Source organism: Patagioenas fasciata, chromosome 3 (genome assembly GCF_037038585.1).
Source record: "Patagioenas fasciata isolate bPatFas1 chromosome 3, bPatFas1.hap1, whole genome shotgun sequence".
Taxonomy (NCBI): Eukaryota; Metazoa; Chordata; class Aves; order Columbiformes; family Columbidae; genus Patagioenas; species Patagioenas fasciata.
In genome coordinates, this window is record NC_092522.1 from 73407213 (window position 1) to 73428258 (window position 21046).

Sequence of the window (21046 nt, forward strand, 5' to 3'; positions counted from 1 at the left end):
GTCTTTTAATGAACTGAATATTCAATACTTCAGCACTTCTTGGCTTTCAAGGAAATATATAATTGGAAAAGTCTGCCTGAGCAAGTGGATCTTCAGGATGAAACAGTCAGTGCAATGGACCAAGCCTTCCTAGTGTATACATTTTGGAGGGGGGATATTGTCTGTAACTTAAATGTGTGAAAATGAATAAACAGGCAGTTTATTTACGTATTTTGTCAGCTGTCATGTTTAAACTATTTATCACGCAGCTGCACTGGTGTTCTGCACGTAGCGATAGTATAGCTGTATTATGTAGGAACACAATATTCATTACTCTTAACAGATGAGAACATCCAGAGGACTCTCTGCTCCTTTTTATTCTCTTCATTATATTTTTCTTCTTGACAGGAGTCTTGCAACTATCTACAGCTGCTTACAGAAAGCAGCAAGAGTAAAGACAGGCTTTTGCAGATTTTTAAGCTGTATAATGCCTGTAGCTTGGACTATAGAAAGTACTTATTAAAGTACTTGCTTGTTTATGGACTGTCAGGAGAAACAGCAAGCTACAATGTTGTTGGAACTCTTTGAGGAAATTTTAATTAGAAATGTCCTGTGAGAGAAATTTTCCCCTTTCTGCTTGTGGATTTGCTCTTGTCATCAGACCAGCCATGTCCTTACTACTTATACTATTTTTGACAGCAGAAAAGCTTGTCAGGAGCAATAAATATTCTAGCATATTCAGGAAATATATAATGGTAACATTTTGAGAGTGACTTGCTTGGATTCATGCCATTCCATTAATAATGTTTTAAGAAGATGAATAAATCTAGTTTTCTGGTAGCAGCCAGCATTAAGTACATTTACTGCAAGAGCATTGTTGCTCTTAAAGACACTAATAGATCCTTGGGGGGGAAGGGGAAGCAGCATAAGTAGATTTTCAGACAAAAGTAAATGATCAGCTTTCCCCTAGAACTTAATCATCTTTTCAGTGATCAGATGGATAGGTATCATAGTAGTTAAATGCTTGTTAATATTTCCAATTTAAAAACTTAGGCACCTCCATGTATAACATGTCTTAAGTCCAGAAGCAGTAAGTGCCTTATTACTTTTCAAATGTTTCTTATAGATTGTGTTTAAACAAATGAAAGTTCTTCTGTATTCAGAATTCAGTTTTGGTTTTTAAAGCGTGATTTCGTAAGCAGTGAGGACCTCAGCACATGCTACTTTTCTTTGGCAGAAGTATATGAATACATTTTAACAAGGGCTTGAACTTCTTACTCCTTACATCCTAGTTTTTCTGACTGTATGCTTTTGTGTGATTCATGAATCTTGTAATTCATATTTAAAACCTGTATGAATTATATTTAAGAAAACAGAATCAACAAATAAATACGAAGTTTTAAAAAAAGGTGCAATTTTTCTCTGCCATCTCCAGAACAGCTGTAATAATAGAACAATGCAAATCTTGAACTTCTCATAATAAACTCATTGGAATTTGGGATAAATGATAAATTTGATTAATTATGAAGATTGCTGAAGAAAAGTATCTATTGCATTAGATCAACTCAACAAAGAAAACATGAGGGAAGTAACTTAACGTCAAGAAAACAGGCAATTGACTTAAAAACTCACAGCATGCAAACCCACAGTAATCCTGACCTGCCTGCTGTGTGCTGCTTCGAAGCAATAAAATGTATTGGTACAAGCTGTAAATACTAAAATAAATAAGTAAGCAATTGACATTATACATTTGAATTATTGGAGGTATCACGTGGTAGAATTCTCTTTCATACTCACTGTTGCTTCAAATTGTCAAAATACTGTTTATGAAAATGATTCCTCGGGGAAGAAAAATATATTAAAAGTTTGGACTGAGATAATTTATAGTGCTTTGTTGTAAAGAAGCCTGCAGAGTTGTAATTATCCTTAAAACAAGCATTATAAACCCTGGACATTTAGAACTAGGATCATATTTTTGAAGTTTCAGATTTATTAAGGTATGGAAATATATAACTATGACAGTTTTATCTCCAGCTATGGAGACATCTTGAGGTAGGAAATGAAACACCTGGTTTTTGTTGTTAAGACAGAAGTAGTCGTTTAAATTGGTTAATCATAATTAAAGAGGTATTGTAAAAGGAGCAGTAAAATGGCTAAGTGTTAGAAGAAGGAGAACTGCAGTTTTACTTTGCATTTTGAGGTTTGTAATTCGTCATCCGTGCTCCTTTAGCAGAGTTAACTTTTGTGGCACATGTTTATTTTGAGTTGAGCAACTTTGAGGTGCGGAACATTTTTCCTGAGAAGCCTCCATCTGTGCTTTCTAAGCATCTCTGTTAATATTTTTATTACCCGTCAGCAAAATCCACCAAGAGAATACCTTCTACTAAAAATAAGCTTGTTGATCGGGTTTTTTTGATTCATTTGAACAGTGAGATGACTCCAGTTCTGCATCCTCTGTGTTTCTCTATAAGCAATCCAGTTCAATGTCCTAAACCACTCAAAAGAGAAATGAAGGTCTTCCCAATCACAAAACCGAGTTGGGGACTGAGGCAGGAGGGTGGTGACAACAGTGTTTAAGCTGTGTGAAAGGCTTCAAGGAGTGAAGAACCGAATGGAAGAAAACGGGTATTTATTAGGAAGGTCCAGTTCTGCTTAATTTTGCAAGCGTAAGGACTGGCAGTACAATGTCAAGGTTAAGGAACAGGCTGATAAGCAGAGAATGCGAAACATATTGGCTGAAGAAAGGGAGCAGGAGGGGGAGGAGGTCAGGTTGGGAACAGATGAAGAGTTCCTCTTTGGTACTGTCAGTCACAGAGATTACACACACGTGCAATGTGCAATCCTGTAACCTAAACAATTCCTATTGTCTCACTCACTGCAGTTCTTCCAGTGTGACAGACAGGCAAGGGCGTCATTTCAACATGCAAAACTCATGAGAAGGATGCCAGGAGTAATAATACATGGTGCATTTAAGTCACAATTCAAACCATAAAAGGGACTGTTAGTGCTTCTGATTGAGTGCTCAAGCATTTTTACAGTTGTTGTATAGACGGAAGAATTTCCCACAAGATGGAAAAAAGGTGATTTAGCTAAAGGCTTTATTACAGTGAGGACTGTAAGCAGAGCCTTACATAAAACATCTTGCAGGTACACTGCTAACCATATGCCATATCAGCTTTACATGTATTAAATTTATTTCTTTAAATATCTGACAAATGTTGATTATTTTCCTCTAGTTTCCCTTCCTCCCTCTCCTTTTTTGTCCACTACAGTCTAAAGTCAATTTGTTTGGGTTTTGGGTTGGTTGGCTGGTTTGGTTTTCGTTTCTCTTTTTTTGTCACTTCCAGGTAGCATCTGCTATTGCTCCCTTTGGGAACATACATTTGCAGCCACTTCATCTTTGCAACCTTTTATGTCTTTCTGCTTTATCTTGATGGAAAGAAAGAAATTACTATTTGGGTTGCAGAAATACATTCTGGAAAACACTAACGTGAATTTTTTATTTGCTTAAGAGAAAGACTGTGCCAGATCCAAACAATTATCCATCAATAATATATTTTCAGCTAATCAAAGAGCACATTCCTCTTCTAGCTTTTTTGATAATTTGCAGATACTGTGTATTGGTTTATGTTGAGAATATTCATTACAGTAAGATGAAATAAGAATCTCTATAGTGACAAATATGACACCACCTGATCTGCAAGCAGTGCAGGAGGAATTATTTGTCGATGGAGACCAAGTTGTAAGAGAGCTGCAATTCAAATAAACATATCCCCTTTTAAAGTGTGGAGATAATTACATCAAAATAAAAGTAAATTCATTCTACGTATGAAATTCATAATTAATTCCACCAAACAGAGCTTTTCACTTGGGTGGATCTTTGTCACCGTACTGCCTATTTTCCTTGTATAATAACTGCTTTTAGTAACCTGATTTCCCTGCCAGAACTGTACCCACAGCATTGCAGATAAAATATTAGCATTTCCCTATGGGATTGTAACTCTACCTTACCATCCTACTGCTTAAGTTCGGAGATCCCTATTATACCTTCATTTAAACTGATGATGTTTCATCCTCATCCTGGTACTTCCTCAACTTTGCATTCAAGGGGTTTTTTTACATTTAAAACATTTGTCCATATTTTTCCAGCTAGTGATTTAGTCCTGCTCTGGACCTCGAGCTTATTTAAAAATTTAATGTCTTTCAGAAAATTCAGTCCAGCCAGATGGCACTTAAAGCCTTGGTGAAACTCACTGAAAAATATTTTGATGTGCTGCTCACAGAAGTACACACCATTATATTATTTAAAAAAAAAAAAAGGCGCTAATAGCAGTTTTGTGAATTTCCAATAGATTGGTGATAAATGGCACTTTGGGTATAGATTCAGAATGGATAATTGAACAAGTACTGATTTTTTGTTATTGTTTACTTTGAAAATATTTTATTGTACTAATGCATTATACCACAATTATAAATTCCAGAATTAGTGCTTTAACAATGTTTGGAAATAAATTTTGAAATTAAACTATAGCTTGGTTGGACTTGTGGAGAAAAGGAAGGTTTTACCACATCTTAATGCTGTAAATACTGTTATCAATACAGGAGTTCAAAATTTCAGTGAATACATTGATCAGTAGTTAATGTTGGGGAGTTTCTTTTAGATGTTCTATTCATGCAGGTTTTACATTTTTTAAGATCAAAACCATTTCCATCTCTGAGGCTTCTAAATGTGCTGATATTTTGTAACTTTTTTAACGTTGAGTTCCCGAAACAACTGGAACACACATAACAAATTCATTATCATCTGACACTTGGATGCAATGCTGGAGTTATTCCAAACTTCATGCAACTTTGATGTTACAAATTCGTTAGCAAGGCTTTGGAGAATGTTGTTTCAGGGCAAGCGGCTGGTCCCCCTAGTCTCAGTCAGAGAGTGGATGAATACTGATGAGAAAAGTGGAACCTATGCTTGACCAAAACAGTTTGTCTAGCTCAGACTGAAAATGGCCTGTGAAGAAACTTCTCAGATTTAGTTGAAGCTTTTGGCAGCCCAGAGGTCCCTGGCAGCAGTTTTTTGAGCTCTGCCGTTGCACCACACGGTGCCACAAAGAGAGCTACCAGCCCTCTGGGAATCACAGAATCGTCGAATAGTTTGCGTTGGAAGGGACCTGCAAGGGTCATCTAGTCCAACCCCTGCCTTTCAGGCTTTACAAAAGCTGCTTGGTTGGGGCCAGTTTGCTTAAATCATGTAACTTCTACAAACTATTACTTCATAAACATCTAATTTCAAATGAAGTTTAGGCTTTACCAAGTTACAGGATTTGTTTTCCTGTCCTCTGGAATAAGAGTTCGTTGCATGCTGATGGGCTTGCAAGTGCAGCGCACTTGAGCTTATGGCTTCTGCAGGTTATTTGCACATATTGAAGCTTATTTGGGTTTCATGTCTAGGTAGAAATGATTAGTTATGTAGCATACCATTAATAAAGGTATATACATTGGTATAGGTGTTATCTAGCCCTCGGGGACCCATGATTGAACAAAGTATGACAAGGCAATTTGAGAGTCTGTCATATATCAAATAATTACCTAATAAAAATAGCTTTAAATGCGACACATAATAAACTTTTAATAGTCATATGTACTAGTTCTTAATAGGACCCATTTATAAAACCAAGATGATTTGCATCACTAAACATGAATAATTAGTTTGGAAAGACATTTTTATTTTGTGACATTCTTAGCATCAACTAACATCATCGTTTTTGTTTTTTAATACCAGTTTGTTAGAGTAATTTTTAAATTTCCCAAGTGGAAGTCATCCTTTTTCAGCCTGAACTTTAATCTTGAGGCAAAAGTGGGGGAAAAAGCTCTGAAAGATTAATTGGTATCACAAAATCCATTTACATACTACAAGAATTATCTCTGGTCTAGTTACTAGAATTCTGAAGGTGCATGGTCACTGTTATTTCGGTCCGGTACTGTAATACTCATTCCATCTTTCATTCTTTACTGAAAAAAAAATGGAGTATAGGTAAATGTAGTTATCAATCTATTTTTAAATTTGTTTCTTTTCTACATAAATTCTGGTTCAACAGCTAAGTGACCAGTAGAGTTGTCAACAATTGCCAGAATTGGTGATTTGGTGAGATGGAGATACCATGCTGAAAGGTTTAATGAAATGTAATTAGATGAAAAGTTGTTCGTTTCTGAACTTGGCTTTAGGTAACTTCTTTTTTAGAATGCCTAAGTAGTTTGAAAGCTATTTCCCACAACACTCTTGTGTGTTTTCCACAATAAGGCATCCTATTACAAAATATAAACCGTTTAATAAAAATGCAAGCAGCATTCCAAAAGATTCTGGAAGTTTTCCAGTTATTTCTGTCTTCTCATAAATTTTGCTTGTTTATGCATTAATACATTTTGTAGCAGGTTCTTTGAACCCTGTTCTGTCAGTTCCTCAATTATAAATTCAAATATTCTATACCCAAAAGAGCACAAAATACATGGTGTAAAGAACATTTTTTTTAAAAAAAAAAGTACCACTAGTAGTTTCCCAGCCTGACAGAAAAGCTTTTTTGGATGCACTTGGAATACACAGCCACCAATTAGCTCGACACCTCCTCAGCCTCTGTAGTTCTTTCATCTTCCACAGTGAGGCCTGTGGTTTGGATGCTTGAGGAAACTGTTTTCCCACCTTTACCCTTTCATATTTAATTGCTCTTTTTATAGGTTAAATTATCCAGGATTTGTTTAAAGTAAGGAATCTTCATGATTTTTTTTCTGCTTTAAAATGTAGATAGGCTCTTCAGTTGGTGCCTAGTGCTAAAAACTCATGATCAAGGAGGAAACAAAGAGATGGAGGAGTTTTTCAAGCCAATAATGACTCTGGAGGTGGGCAGAAAACATCCTTACTAAGTACTTTGCACCAATATTAGCGGAAAACAAAGTGTAGTTTTCAATGCGACATTCTTGGCACAAAAAAAATACTTAGTAAGTAAAACTTATACAATTATTCTGCTGACACTTCTAGTTTAGAGAAGATTTTCATACTTATAAAAACAACCTTTATAGATGTTTAAATGAGAATAACTAACTGCAATCAATACTTTCTCTTTATAACACTTCTTTTTTTTAATTCTGGCTTTTTTGTTAACAGTTCTCTGTACTGATATTTTATTCATGTTTTTTCTCTTGTATAATACATGTTGAGTACTGTTTCTGGATCTTAGTATTTCAATAGAATAAACCAGAGTACTGCTAGATAACTGAATGTATGATAGCACTGTTTGTCTCCTCTCCATTATCCTGTAAAGAACAATTGCTTGCTTTCTGTGTGGCCTTCCAATTAATGCGCTCTTCTGCATCTCCTCTATTGTTTTAATTGTGTTCCTCTCATAAGGGAAGGTTGCTTTCCTGGATTTCATAATCAGCGGTTGTTTTCCTGGATTTTTTTAATCAGTGACCATACATTGCTAATGGCACCAACTCCTCATTCTCTCCAGGAGATTCGTATTGGTTTATTCTTGCTTAGTTTTTTTTTCCAGGCTCTATTCTTGATTGATAACTACAGAATTGAGTCCAGGGAGGAAAACTCACTGGGCTTTGGGAATGCCATGTAGACACAGAGGTCTAACATCATTCAGTGCACTCACTGAGTGAGGGGTTTTGAATGCAAGTTATGTCTGCATATGATTGACATGGAATTCTATCAGTAACCACATCCTTTAAGTCAGGATTACAATGGGAAGTATGGAAACTGAAGTGGTGGCTAATCACCATTAAAAGTGAAATTACTGAAATTGCTCAAAGTCCAAAGGGAAAAAAATAAAGAATTTGAAATGGAACTGTATTTTTTTTAGCTCTTTCCAATATTTTTATAGAATGTACTGCATAAATTGCTCAAAGTTGTAGCAAAATTAATCATTGCTACTGATGCATGCGAATCTACGTTGGTTTGGCTGTGCTTGGCTCATACTATCTGTTTTACTTTATAAGCAAAGGCAATATGGAGAAAAAACAACCAACAAGCGACACAACTTTGTCATTTGTACTTTACCAAATGATACCAAAGGGTTTGAAATCGTGTACTTTTGCAGGCCATAGAGACCCACCTCATTCGCAAATCAAGCGGGGGACTGATGTACATCGCTGAGTGGAAGGGCGGGCTGCTTGAACACAAGATGGGACATCTCACCTGTTTTGCTGGAGGCATGTTTGCTCTTGGGGCAGACGGAGCACCGAACGACAAGACGGGCCACCACATCGAGCTGGGCGCTGAGATTGCCAGGACTTGCCATGAATCCTACGATCGTACAAGTAAGTACCATATTGCAGAGTTTACTTTGACGGTTTGACTTTGTGAAGGCAACCGTCGGTATTTTTGTGTAATGCTGAATGAAAGTTGTCTGATGGTGGGAATTCTTCATCCTCTCTGAGCACATGCGGCTTTGCTCTAAGAGAGGCTTTAAGAATGGCTGTTCTGTTTTGTGAATAATTTCTGTGCAGCTGAATCATATCTACTCGCTCTAGTAATTAACATGACAGCTTTTTTTTTTTCCACTTTGCCAATTTCTTTATAGGCGAATACAAATATGAGAGGGATCCTGTTCATTTATGCATCAATATAGCTATGAATCATGTTTTATGCACAAGAAATTATTTTATTCTCAGTTACGTTGGTACAATGCTGCAAAGAATAGAATTGCACAAAGAAAGCGGATTTCTGTGCAGGAAATTTCTTTGGATTCTTTCATCTTCTCATAAAAATAATCCTGGCAGCATTTCAGGTCCCAGAGTGTATATTCCAGTTTGATATAGAAAAGTAAACATCCTTGTCTTTTAAGCAAAATTTCACATGTTGCTAGTTATATGAACTCTTCCAGAATGCAAATGTTAGCATCACTGTACAACCTGGAGCTGCTGTTTAAGGCGTTGATGAAGAACAGCTCTCTCCCACTCTGAATTATTTACAAAATATTACAAACAGTGGGTGCTGCAGTATCATTCGGAAACTGTATACCTTTTGGGTAACCTGGCCGTGTGCTGAAAGGATTTGGTAGGTTACATAACTTGAAACCTTTTTTAATGCGTTTATTTGAGCACGTGTTTTTCTATTGGCTAGGCATGAAACTGGGACCAGAGGCCTTCAGATTTGATGGTGGCGTTGAGGCCATTGCTACAAGACAAAATGAAAAATACTACATCCTACGACCGGAAGTCATAGAGACCTACATGTACATGTGGCGGCTCACTCATGACCCGAAGTACAGGCAGTGGGGATGGGAAGCTGTAGAGGTAATGATGTTCTACTGGACTTTTTTTCTTATTAAATCCTAATATCTTGTTAAGGGAGCTATTACTGAATGTGACCCAGATATGATTTAGAAGTTGGAGAGTTAAGTATTTATTTTAAATCAGCAATATCAACTAAAATTTAGAGAGATTCATTTACTAAATAGATGAGCTAAGGTCATTTTGACAAAAACAAATACTGCTGGTATTGTGTATTAGAAAAATACCTTGTGATTTCTCCTTAAATACTTCTCAGTTCAGGGTCGTATTTGGATGTACTGCTCAAGATGTTGAGTATTGATGCATGTGAATGGACAGTACAAAAGTGTGTCAAATTTGAGCCTTGGACATGGAAATAAATTTTAGAAAGTGTATTTTCAATAACAGTTTTTTGAAGGTGATTTTAATTAAGGTGATGAAGGCCAAGATGACGTACTAGATAGTACTGAACATGTAAAAAATGAATCGCTTTCAAAAAGCATAGGTCATCTGGACTGAACTCCATTAATGATAACAGTCTCTTCTAGCTTTAAATGTCTGTGTCCCACTGGCCTGTGAGCTTCAACCAGTCACGCTGAAGCCAGCTATTTGTGTTGGTCTAGCACAAGCCTTTTAAGAGGACAGCTAGTCTCTGCTGCCAAAATTGGCTTGCCAAATCCATTGTTTCCCTTATTTAGCGGTTAATCGCTCTTACTGTTAGCAATGGGAGCCTTTGGATTTAGCATGTCTCATCCTCCAGGTGTGGGTCCTTATTACACCTCTAGAGTTCACTTATTTTCTCCTCACAGTCATGTTGTCGTTGCTAGATTGTGTGCCTTTCACTCTTACTTTGGAATTTCTAAGCAAACTGAGATCTTACAGGAGGTACAGGAAGTTGAAGAGCATTATTTTTGCAGCTCTGTATATTTAAGAAAAACGAAAAACAAAACAAAACACACCTCTCTTTTGCAGAGTTCTTGCTTTCTAGCATTTCAAAAACATCCTGTTGTTCAGTTTGCCCAACACCTCTTGTTTGTAGCAGTTATAATGTTCTTGGATGGGCCTACACCACTAGTTGTAGAAGTTTGCTCTGTACTATGGGAAGAACATGGAGACCTGTGTCATGCAATTTCTCATCCCTCAAGGACCCTACTATAGAGCTGTAGCTGGGCTATGACATGACATCTGCATGTTACCGGGCTCCCTCAATAGCAACCAAGATCTGTAATTGTATTCAATATTCACTGTGTGAGATACTGAGTGTATCTCAAATGTTGCGCAAGTGTTGTTGAGTGTTGTGAAAAAAAGAGCGTTTCACGTTGAGTTATTAGATATTCTTGAAGAATGAAATTTATGGTAAAATCTGCTTTCCATGAAAGAATAGTTGCTGGCATTAACTGTACTTTTACTGTCTAACTCCTCCTTGTTTGAATATTCACAGCAATTCCATATCTGCAGTCAACACTGTATTCAGCTAGATAGACTGTAGTTATTTAGGACATTTTATTTGCTTCCCTCAGGTGTTGGCTCTATCAGCCTTGAAACAATATGCTTCTGAGTTAATGATTCCAAAGCAATGTTTTTTTTCAAACCCTATAATTTAGAGTGTTCTTCCCTTACTTTCTTCTTCACTAACAGCACCCATAGGCACACGTTTTACTACTGGAATCTTCCCAGGCAGATTATAGTTGGAATATTTACAATAGCTGCTTATGGAAGTCATCCCACCAGGCTGCAGTAATGCCAAGTGTTCCTTCTTCAGGAGATGATTTTCCTGACTCATTGTTGCTGCCCACAATGATAACATTGTTACAAACAATTGAAATGTTTTGCTTATTATTATTATTATTATTCTTTACCCTGTTGGTTCAGTTTGTTTGTGTTTATTTCAAGTTCGTACACTCGTTTATCCTCTTAGCGTTCCCCACGTGTTCCTTGTTCATCATTCCTGTGGTTACTCTCATCTGGCTCTAACACAGTGGATTAGAGCCTGTGTGTGGGAGATGCACAGCTGGGAGATGCGCAGCTGGTCCCATTCTGTACAGGCCCATTTTCCACTGCCCTAATGTGCACTTGTGTGTTTCACCAAAAAAAATCTTACAGCTTTGCAGAAGTTATACATTCAGTTGCAGGTTTATAATCTTTGGTTTTTTTCTTTTTTTTCTTTTTTTTCTTTTTTTTTCTCTGATGTTTATAGCCTGTACAGCTCCACCTCATACTGTTATATTTTGTTCCAGCATGTGGCATAACTTACCACAACTGCTTCATAAATCCTGCTCCCTCTTGCTCCAGAGAGCAGGTCCCTCCACCCTTGTGTCCTGGGGTAGGTCCCTGACCACTGAATCACAGAATCATAGAATGTTAGGGATTGGAAGGGACCTCGAAAGATCATCTAGTCCAATCCCCCTGCCGGAGCAGAAACACCCAGATGAGGTTACACAGGAAGGCGTCCAGGTGGGTTTTGAATGTCTCCAGAGTAGGAGACTCCACAACCTCCCTGGGCAGCCTGTTCCAGTGCTCTGTCACCCTCACTGAGAAGTTTCTTCTCAAATTTAAGTGGAACCTCCTGTGTTCCAGCTTGAACCCATTACCCCTTGTCCTATCATTGGTTGTCACTGAGAAGAGCCTGGCTCCATCCTCGTGGCACTCGCCCTTTACATATTTATAAACATTAATGAGGTCACCCCTCAGTCTCCTCCAAGCTAAAGAGACCCAGCTCCCCCAGCCTTTCCTCATAAGGGAGATGCTCCACTCCCTTAATCATCTTTGTTGCCCTGCACTGGACTCACTCCAGCAGTTCGCTGTCCTTCTGAACTGAGGGGCCCAGAACTGGACACAATATTCCAGATGTGGTCTCACCAGGGCAAAGTAGAGGGGAAGGAGAACCTCTCTCGACCTAGTAACCACTGCCCTTCTAATTCACCCCAAGATGCCTTTAGCCTTCCTGGCCACAAGGGCACAGTGCTGGCTCATGGTCATCCTGCTGTCCACCAGGACCCCCAGGTCTTTTTCCCCTATGCTGCTCTCTAATAGGTCATTGCCCAACTTATACTGGAACCTGGGGTTGTTCCTACCCAGATGCAAGACTCTTACACTGGCTGTGGTTGGTTTAATTACCAATACCTGTTGCATAAAGAGGAAGCTGAGACTGAAACAAGAAAAAAGGAGCAACAGCAAACCATTTGTTGTTGCCCAAAACCAGTTGTTCTTCTGGTGTTTCAAGTCCATTTTCAGCTCCTAACACTGGCGATCAGAACCTTTTATGTTTGTTTCCCAATGCCCGTATAGTAGAAAAGCAGGCTGCTCTACAGAACATGACTTCTAAACTCTCAGACAAGTCTATTAATTCGTTATTCAACTTTCACAAACTAAAACCATGCTCTAGCCTCTCCATTTTTGCTTTGGACACTTGCTTTGCTGCTTTAATTTTGAGTCTAAGATCATTCTGTATGTACTTCAGCAGCTGGAGAAAATAGAGTTATATCAGAAAGGTTTTATGAGCTTAGTTCTTGAAAGTCTCCCTTTCTGCATTATAAATGCAGCACATATTTTGTATTCACAGCACTTCTTTTGTTTTTTTTCCCCTTTATGGTACTTTGAGACTCTCAGCCAGTTTTCTGCTTGATGTTTTCCATCACTCTAGCACAACTGATCTTAGCCACCCTCACATTCCAAGAACTACTCATTAAAATGTGTTTGATTGTTTCTTCCCACCCACCACTACCCCACTGTCAATGTGAACATTGCTGTGCTCTGCAACTGCAGGGATAGGCACAAAAGGCCGTTACTGCCAGTTAAAGGAGGGTGACAACCAAGAACCTTTTTATCGTACTAATGCCGCATCTGAACGTCCTGTTCCTTTAGTTAAGTGGAAAGTAGCTTTGAGAGGTAAGATACTTCATGTTTGCATCAAGCAGATACCACCAGATGGCTGACAAGAGGCAAGTTAACCTCTTAGTTTCCATCACAGTAGCGTGTTCGGGTGCCTGTACGGCACCACCCCATAATGAACTCATAAAGAAGGCTCTAACCACAGGTTAGAGCACATAAACCCCAAATGCAATTTGCTTTTATTTTATGTCACCCTGTTCACAATGTAGATGTTTCCTTGAATAATAGCCTTATCCTTCAAGTTCTCCTTCTGCTCTGCCTTGGAAAACATAATCTTGTGTTTGACATTGAAAATCCAGACACAGATTCAGCATTCTGAATTCACTGCAGGTTGAAGTAGACGAGAGGGAAGGAATACCAGCCAGGGGAAATTACTTGTTTAAACTTAAGTATATTTGTCACTTAGTAAAAATGTCCAAGAAAATTAAAGAACCTAAAGACGCATAAGAAAAGACAAATAGGCCTGTTACATTTTAAAGGAACTCTCCTGGAGAAAAATCCCTTTTAAATATACAATAGGCAGCTTACTCTCCAGTGAAAACTATGGAGAGCCTGACATGCAAGCTAAATTTATGCAGATAGCTACAGGGAGTCCAGCAAAAACAAGGACATTTAGGATATCTACTTACAGCAAAACACAGATCTTGAACAGCCTTTAGAGCAAGTGGAGGTGATGGATACCTCAGTAATTATTAGTGACTTTCAGTCCCATCTCTCATCAGAAAATGCTTATTCTGCCTGGTTGCTTTTTTCTGCCTTTTCCTAGCTTTTTGCCATATGTGGTTTGAAATGCAGCATCTTTCCCTGAATAAAACCTACACATCCTGTAATCATTTCAGTGATATTTGTAATTACTTCAGAAATGGAGGAACTAGTTGTCTTCTATCTCTCTTTCAAGGCTTTGATAAAGCTTCAGTTATTTCTGCCTATTTTCTCCAATACCTGTCTCCACAGCAAGCACCATGTTTCAGAGTGGTGTGGTCCTGAGTAAATGTAGTAATCCATCATGCTTACCATCATTTTCACTGTGAGAAGTAATTTAGGGCTAAAGAGTGTTTTCTGAATTTATTTTTGGATAATGAGTTGTTTTAAATATAATCATCTTAGTTTCTCTTCAGTCCTTTATTATACTGCATGATACCAGAGAATTATCATAAAACAGAATAAGAAAAACAAAGATGCTAAGAATACTTTTGACCTTGTTAAATAGGTCAATTGTAAAGAAAAAGATGGATGAATATTTTAAACAAAGCAGTGATAAGAGAACTAATACTCAAGTAAAATGTTGTATAGCCATCTATTTAAAGAAATTATGGCTCATATGTATAGGTACCACCTTTCTAATGCAAACACCTGCGTAAAATAAAGCGGGAAAGTTTATTAAATAGTATAACTTTATATACCTTCTACACTTCCAACATCTGATAGATGTTTTTTGCCCTTCTGTATGCACCCTTCATCTGATCTTTCTTCTCCTTCAAAATAAGCTGATCTTATAGAACATTGCTGTGGGCAGAAATTATATTTTTAGGTGTAAAATAGGAATCAGTCATCTGGTTTACACATTTTAACTGAATACACAGTTTGGAAACTAGTTAGAGAAAAACATATTTTTATTTGTAAAACATGTTGCATGAAGTCCAGCCACACGTTGGCTTTCTGTCTACTGTGTATCAGACAAAGCTTTTTCAGAAAGGCATCAAAGAAAAATAGCACCTACTGCAGAAAAGAAATTCAGTCACAGCCCAATATCAGAGTTTTCCCACTGGAAAATAAAATAATTGCGAAGAGAAACCAAACAACTTACACAGGAAATGGAGAGTAGCCTTTCATTTTTCAAAGTTACTTACAGGAGGTAAGGAAAAGACTGGTCCTTATTATGGCATTCAGTTCTATCACAATAATTCTTAAGCACTAAATATGACCAAGAAAGGTGCATGTGACACGATCTGATGGGTGACTGACAAGCCTGTGGGAGAGAGGTAATTGTTATTCTTACTGAAAAGAGGAAAAAGAAAATAGAGTGTATTTATATCCATATATCCATGTATCTTTCCATCTGAAAACTGGTTTGTGGTCACTTTTATTAATTTATCATTTTGCTTTTCTTCCTAAATGTAAAATTAGACATATGTGCCCATGTCCTTTTAAAAAGAGTTTTCTATCTAGAGCTTTATCTAGTTTTCATCTCTTTATCAAAAAATCTCTGACTTTTTTTTCGGCTGGTTTTATTGTCAAACACAGAAAAACTGACAGATGATTCATTTTGTTAATCCCACTGTCTTCTTTTTTCCTCCTCTTCAGGCACTGGAAAAACATTGCAGAGTAGATGGTGGCTATTCTGGCATTCGAGATGTTTATAACAATCATGAAAGCCATGACGATGTGCAGCAAAGTTTTTTCCTTTCAGAGACACTCAAGTGAGTTAAGTTGACTTTCATTAGTATGAATTAGTTCTGTGTATCATCTTTACAGATGTATTTATCATTAGTGCCTTTGACATTCACATAACAAAATCTGACTGAAATAGTAGAGCTTTTCTTAGGTGATGGGAAGCCAAATTGCCTTTTTTTTCCTTCTGTATCAATGAACTAAATTCTACAACTTCTGGAAATTAAGTTTACTTCTGATAAAGGTACCTGACAGTCTTTGTTGAGAAATTACATCTCCTAGCACTGATAGCATCTAATTATATATGCCCACACTAGTGAAACAAATTGGCTAGACAGAGGACCTATCAGGCTTGAACTACATACTTTTCATTTTAAAACTAAAAAGAAAAAAAGAAGTCAACTTGCGTGATAAGCTTGCATAGCCTGTTAAGAAGAAAAACAAAAGCTTTAATTATCTTATCACCATTTCCTAAGTTTTTAATTGAATAAAGGAAGTTCTGCCTTGGTTTCCCCACTTTTTTATTTTTTCGCTGTGCAAGAAAAAGTTGCAAAGGCCAGAAAGGAGCCATGCCATTTCAACAGGAAGCATAATACTCAAGTATTTAGATTGCCCTAACAAATTAGACCAGAAAAAAGCCTTCAGGGAAGGATGTTAATTGAGGAAAAATAACATTTCATTTGCTAAGCAGACTTTCATCCCTAAGCAGACTTCAGTAATCATGCTACTGTAGCTACCACCTTGTATCATGTCAGTAAATAAAATGGATTTGTTTATTGGTTACTGCTGGGTTTCATAGCCCCTGTCTTAGTAAATGGCTGCCCAAGCTACTGGTCTAGTGCTAGTTTTCTTCTTTAAAAATCCTAAGGCAGAGGTTGTTCTCAGAAGTAAGACAGAATTGACCTACAATATTTTCATTCCTACACCTTGAAAAATGTGGACATTCAGGAGGGAAAAAAAATACCATGATTGCATATTATGAAAACAACATGTAATAAAATTACCGAGGATGAAATGGAAGTGAACTGATATTTGACCATGATAGCCTAAACTTCTTTGTCCTCTGTCAGGACAGAGGCATTATTTTGTTGGTCTCCAGTTGCTGTTGCCCTTGCCTCCTATCTGAGTTGAGTAGCCCCAAAATTCTGTGCTAGTCCTTGTGATGCTGGGACTTACTGGTGTTTTGTGGTCACCTGTTTCCGTTGGTACCTTAATCTAGGGAAACCAGGTATTTATGTTTTCCTGAAGACTACTGTAGTTCCACTTCCCTAATGTGGTCACATTTCCTTGTTTTTCTCTTGCCAGGTACTTGTATTTGCTGTTTTCTGAAGATGATCTTCTTCCCTTCGAACACTGGGTCTTCAACACAGAGGCTCATCCTCTCCCTGTTCTTCACAAAGACGATGGGAATAACGAAGAAAACCAGAAATAGATGAAAATTAAGTTATACTTTGTTTCATTCCTTATGTTTTGTTCCAGGACTTGGGGACATGATTTAGTTTTAAATTTCTCCGTTAAATTTTTAAATCAAGTGTTTTGCAGTCTGTTTTCTTTAACAGTAAATATTTATGAATGGACCCCAAGTGATTATGATAAAACTTCGTTCCTCTTATCCAGCTGAACCACCTCGTAGAAAAGAAACAGGACATCTCTCCAGGTTTTGTTAGGCTGCAGTATCATCTTGGCCAAAAGAGCAGAGGGTCTGCATGTTACTTGTTTCCTGTTATGCTTTTAATTTGACTGCAAAATTCTTTTCTCCTCTGTGAGGAGATGTCTGCTTTAAGCTGTAATATTTTGCCATGTTGCAAAAAGCCATATTGAATTAAGTATAAAAAGCTTTTTTTCTTTTTTTTTTGTTTGGTTCTATGTTAATTTGTTTTGTGTGTCATCCAAGACAAATCTTGTGACTGTGACAGCCTCTTCTTATGCGGGTCTATCATTACTTGGTAAAGTATCTGATGTATTTCATTGTCAATGAAGTCTACATAGGAATATTTTCATCTCATGCAGACACGACTCTGAAACTGCAGTATACATTGAAGTTATATTAAACTAGTTTCTATGAATTTAGCACATGAGTTAGCAGAACTTAGTTTTTCAGGTTTTGATTAGAATATTGTAATAGAGTAAATTGTTTCCTCCTTTTTCTAAGTGGTGTTATTCTCATGTCTTTAGTCAGGCTACTGTGGAGTAAAATAAGGTAGTCATTTCTTACTAAGAAAGGGAGTCTTACCTCCTTTTATATTTAGTCCAATAGTTTTCATTTGGTTGGATGGTAAAAAGACAGAACAATACTCAATGACATTTTCTGGAAGCTGAGAATTATACCAGAGACAATTCATTTGGTTTTCTGGGACTTGCTTAAAAATTTAGATAGGTTCAGGCATGACACCAGACTTTGATAGTTTATTGTCACAAAGCAATTTAATGTATCTACATGAATAAAAAATAGATGTTCAGATGCCTTGAAGAGAACTTACTTGAAAGAAGATAATCATTTAGAGAGGAAATTATTCAGCGTAGAACTAAAAGTTTCTGAAAGCACCGAGTCTTTTCCAAGTGGCAGAAATGCAGCGTGCTTAAAAATATTCTCCAGATTAGAGGCCTGGTTTACTAAGCAGGGTAACAGCTTTGCCAAAAGTTTTTACTTTGTGGCATTGTCAAAGGACTTTAAAAAAAGAGGCACGATTAGGTGCTGCTTCTACTTAAGTGTAGTTTGGAGTGGTTTACATGATTTTTAAGTCTACCTATGTTTTCATTTAGTGACAGGATGACTTTCATGCATTTTGAGTAGGGTGTAAGAGCTGATTTCCCATTCCAAGAAGGCACATTATTCACTGATTGGACTGCAGCAAAACAAATACTGTTCTGAACAGTAATCTTGTTTAAAGGTATATAGTAAGATAGAGCACATGTCCAGCACAGCTAATCACAGCTGAGGAAGTACATTTGTTTCTTTAGGCATTGCAGAGAACATTTTTTGCTACGCTGACAGAAGTCTGCAATGTAGGTTTTCTTAGGCAGAAGCAAAGAGAACAGATGACGTTATTACACAGAGCAGCTGGAGGCTGATCCATAAGCTTGACCCTCTGGAGTCTGTAAAGACAGCGCTGCCTTTGTGCATCCCCTGCAGACACAGAAGACAGAATGTGCCACGTGAGCTGCCACAGACACTTACGTAGGGGACAAGGCAAGAGCATCTTCAGTGATGCTGATCCTCCCATCACAGGCCTGGCAGGGTTGTGCATTTGTACACGGAATTTAACAGGGGTACCCTGCTGAGCCTGGGCAACCCCGGGCTAGGAGAAGAGATGCAAATGTGTGTGCACCTGCCTCAGATAAAGTCTGGCTCACATGGGACTGGCACAATGGCTTATGACTTTCTGCTTTACTGCTTGATTCTATTTATTATTCTTTTCTTTTTAAAAGTATGTAATCCCTCACATCACAGTAACAGTTTTTTGAAACTGAACGAGCAAGGATGAAATCTTGGCTCTCCTCAGTTGCAAAACGCAACTCTTGCTGATTTTGATACTCCAGAGTTTGTATCTTTGGAGGACTATAATACTCCATTGTATTTCTTTAAAAACAGTATTTATAAATGGATCTTTTTTCTTTGCAACCCAAGTACCACACAGAAATTATAGTTGTGGAATTAAAAAAAAACCACCAAAAATCAAACACACACACACACAAACAACCACCAAAAAAAACCACTCTTCCCTCTTTAACCAAAAAGTAATAACTAAGATTTTTGTCTTATTTATCCTTATTGGATCATCTGCTGCTGCCTACCACATGGTTTGCATGTGCTGCAATAGGCCTCATATCAGCTAAATAACTACAACAACTCAGACAAAAACAGAAGGGTGTTTTGCAAGCCTCTTTTACAGGGTTTTCTGAACCACAGTATACTTCTCCCAGATGTGTCTAGTGATCGTGCATTTACTTAACAAGCTGAAGAGAAACAGCGGAGAACCCCTTAGCTCTTCTCCATGTTTCAAAAAGCAGGCTACAAACACAGAATTCTCATATACATTGGGTCCTATATACTTAAATATTAGCATCAGGACTGTTGCCTTGTAATACAGACATTTAGTATGAATATTTCTTTTCTTTTTTTAATTCAGGAGTTACAATGATTTGAAAGAGCACAAATTTTATGTGACTGGTATTGGTATTCAGGTTGTATGTACAAACTGCACTATACTGTACTTTTTGTAAACTAATGTAAGTAGACGAGAAGATTGTACAACATGTAGATCTGCCAACTGTAAGAAAAAAACCTTTTCATAAACTGAGAATATATTGATTTTTCTTCCTTTATTTTTTTTTTAAATAACCCCGAAACACCAAAGTTAGAGCAATCATTTTGAAACAGTCAGTACTTACCACTACTTGTTAGATTGCTGAGATAACATGAGCTTTATTTCCCGGTCACTGAACTGGCTGCATGACCGTGGCCAGTGCTGATCGCTTTGCATTCCCAATCATTCATAAGAGCAATTGAAATTGCTGGGGGAGGGATGAGATGAGGGGGGCATTATCTTTGTATAAACACACTGCCTACATTTTTCCCGTTTCTTTGTAGCTCAATAATGCATTTAAATCTGCATATGTTAAGTCCTCAGAGGTAGATCACTTTAAATAGCACCCACATTGTTTGTGAGGTAAGTATTACGTATGTGTTGGTTGTACACAGGTCTTTGCAATGCCCAATGGCTCACTGTTTCTATGGTGATTTCATCATACATACATTTCTATCATGCATTTCAATTTTTTTTAATTTGTACATTTAGTCTTTTCATGTTTATATAAGCTGAAATTATGGAATACATAATAGATCAAGATGCTTAATTTTTAAGAACTTATATTTGTAAAAAATTTCTCTATTGTGAATAAAGTCTTTTAATATATCTGTTCAACTTGTTATAATCTTTCTTAAGTGTGTTACAGGAGTAACTACAGGAATCTGCTGCATAGTCTGGTTTGGCTGCTATACTCATGAATTTTTGTCAACAGATTGGTTTGATATGGATTAGTACTCTTGTGTACTTGTAAAGATACTATTGTTAATTAATGTTAGTCAGTGTATAGAATTGCTACCACAGAAATAAATTCCTAGACATTTTTGTCCCTAAAATTCATCCTACCAGATAAATTTTGGTAAAAAGTGATCTTACTAATGAAAAGCAGGAAGCTGGGAAGCCAGAGGTGGCAGGCAGTAAGCACAGCAAAGGTCAGTCGGTCCAGTTCATGTTCTGCACAACACAAACAGCTTCAGCTAAATGCCATTTAGGAGCGAACACCGGAGCAGAGATGACAAGGCCGTCACAGTGCCCAGCGTTACAGTCATGTAATGAAACCCTATCGTTAGTCCGTGCTCCAGAGGAGAGAGGAACAGTTGTCATAGGAACTGTACATTTTGTGTCAGAAGGACACGTCGGTAAGATCTGCCATGTAAATATTGAAATAACAGCTATACCTCATAAACAACCGTGTTTTCTCTGTTTAG

At 37.4% G+C, this 21046-nt stretch overlaps 1 protein-coding gene across 2 annotated transcripts in view; it reads left to right on the forward strand.

Moving 5' to 3' along the window:
• The window catches only part of MAN1A1 (mannosidase alpha class 1A member 1), a 146694-nt gene extending 126238 nt beyond the window's left edge, over window positions 1–20456 (forward strand). For both annotated transcript variants that reach the window (XM_065835052.2, XM_071806598.1), the window contains exons 9-12: window positions 8076–8295; window positions 9101–9273; window positions 15445–15560; window positions 16837–20456. In XM_065835052.2, coding sequence (XP_065691124.1) covers window positions 8076–8295; window positions 9101–9273; window positions 15445–15560; window positions 16837–16963 — 636 coding nt within the window. In that variant the 3' untranslated portion in view covers window positions 16964–20456. The remainder of the gene's footprint in view (window positions 1–8075; window positions 8296–9100; window positions 9274–15444; window positions 15561–16836) is intronic.
• Window positions 20457–21046: the final 590 nt, after the last annotated feature.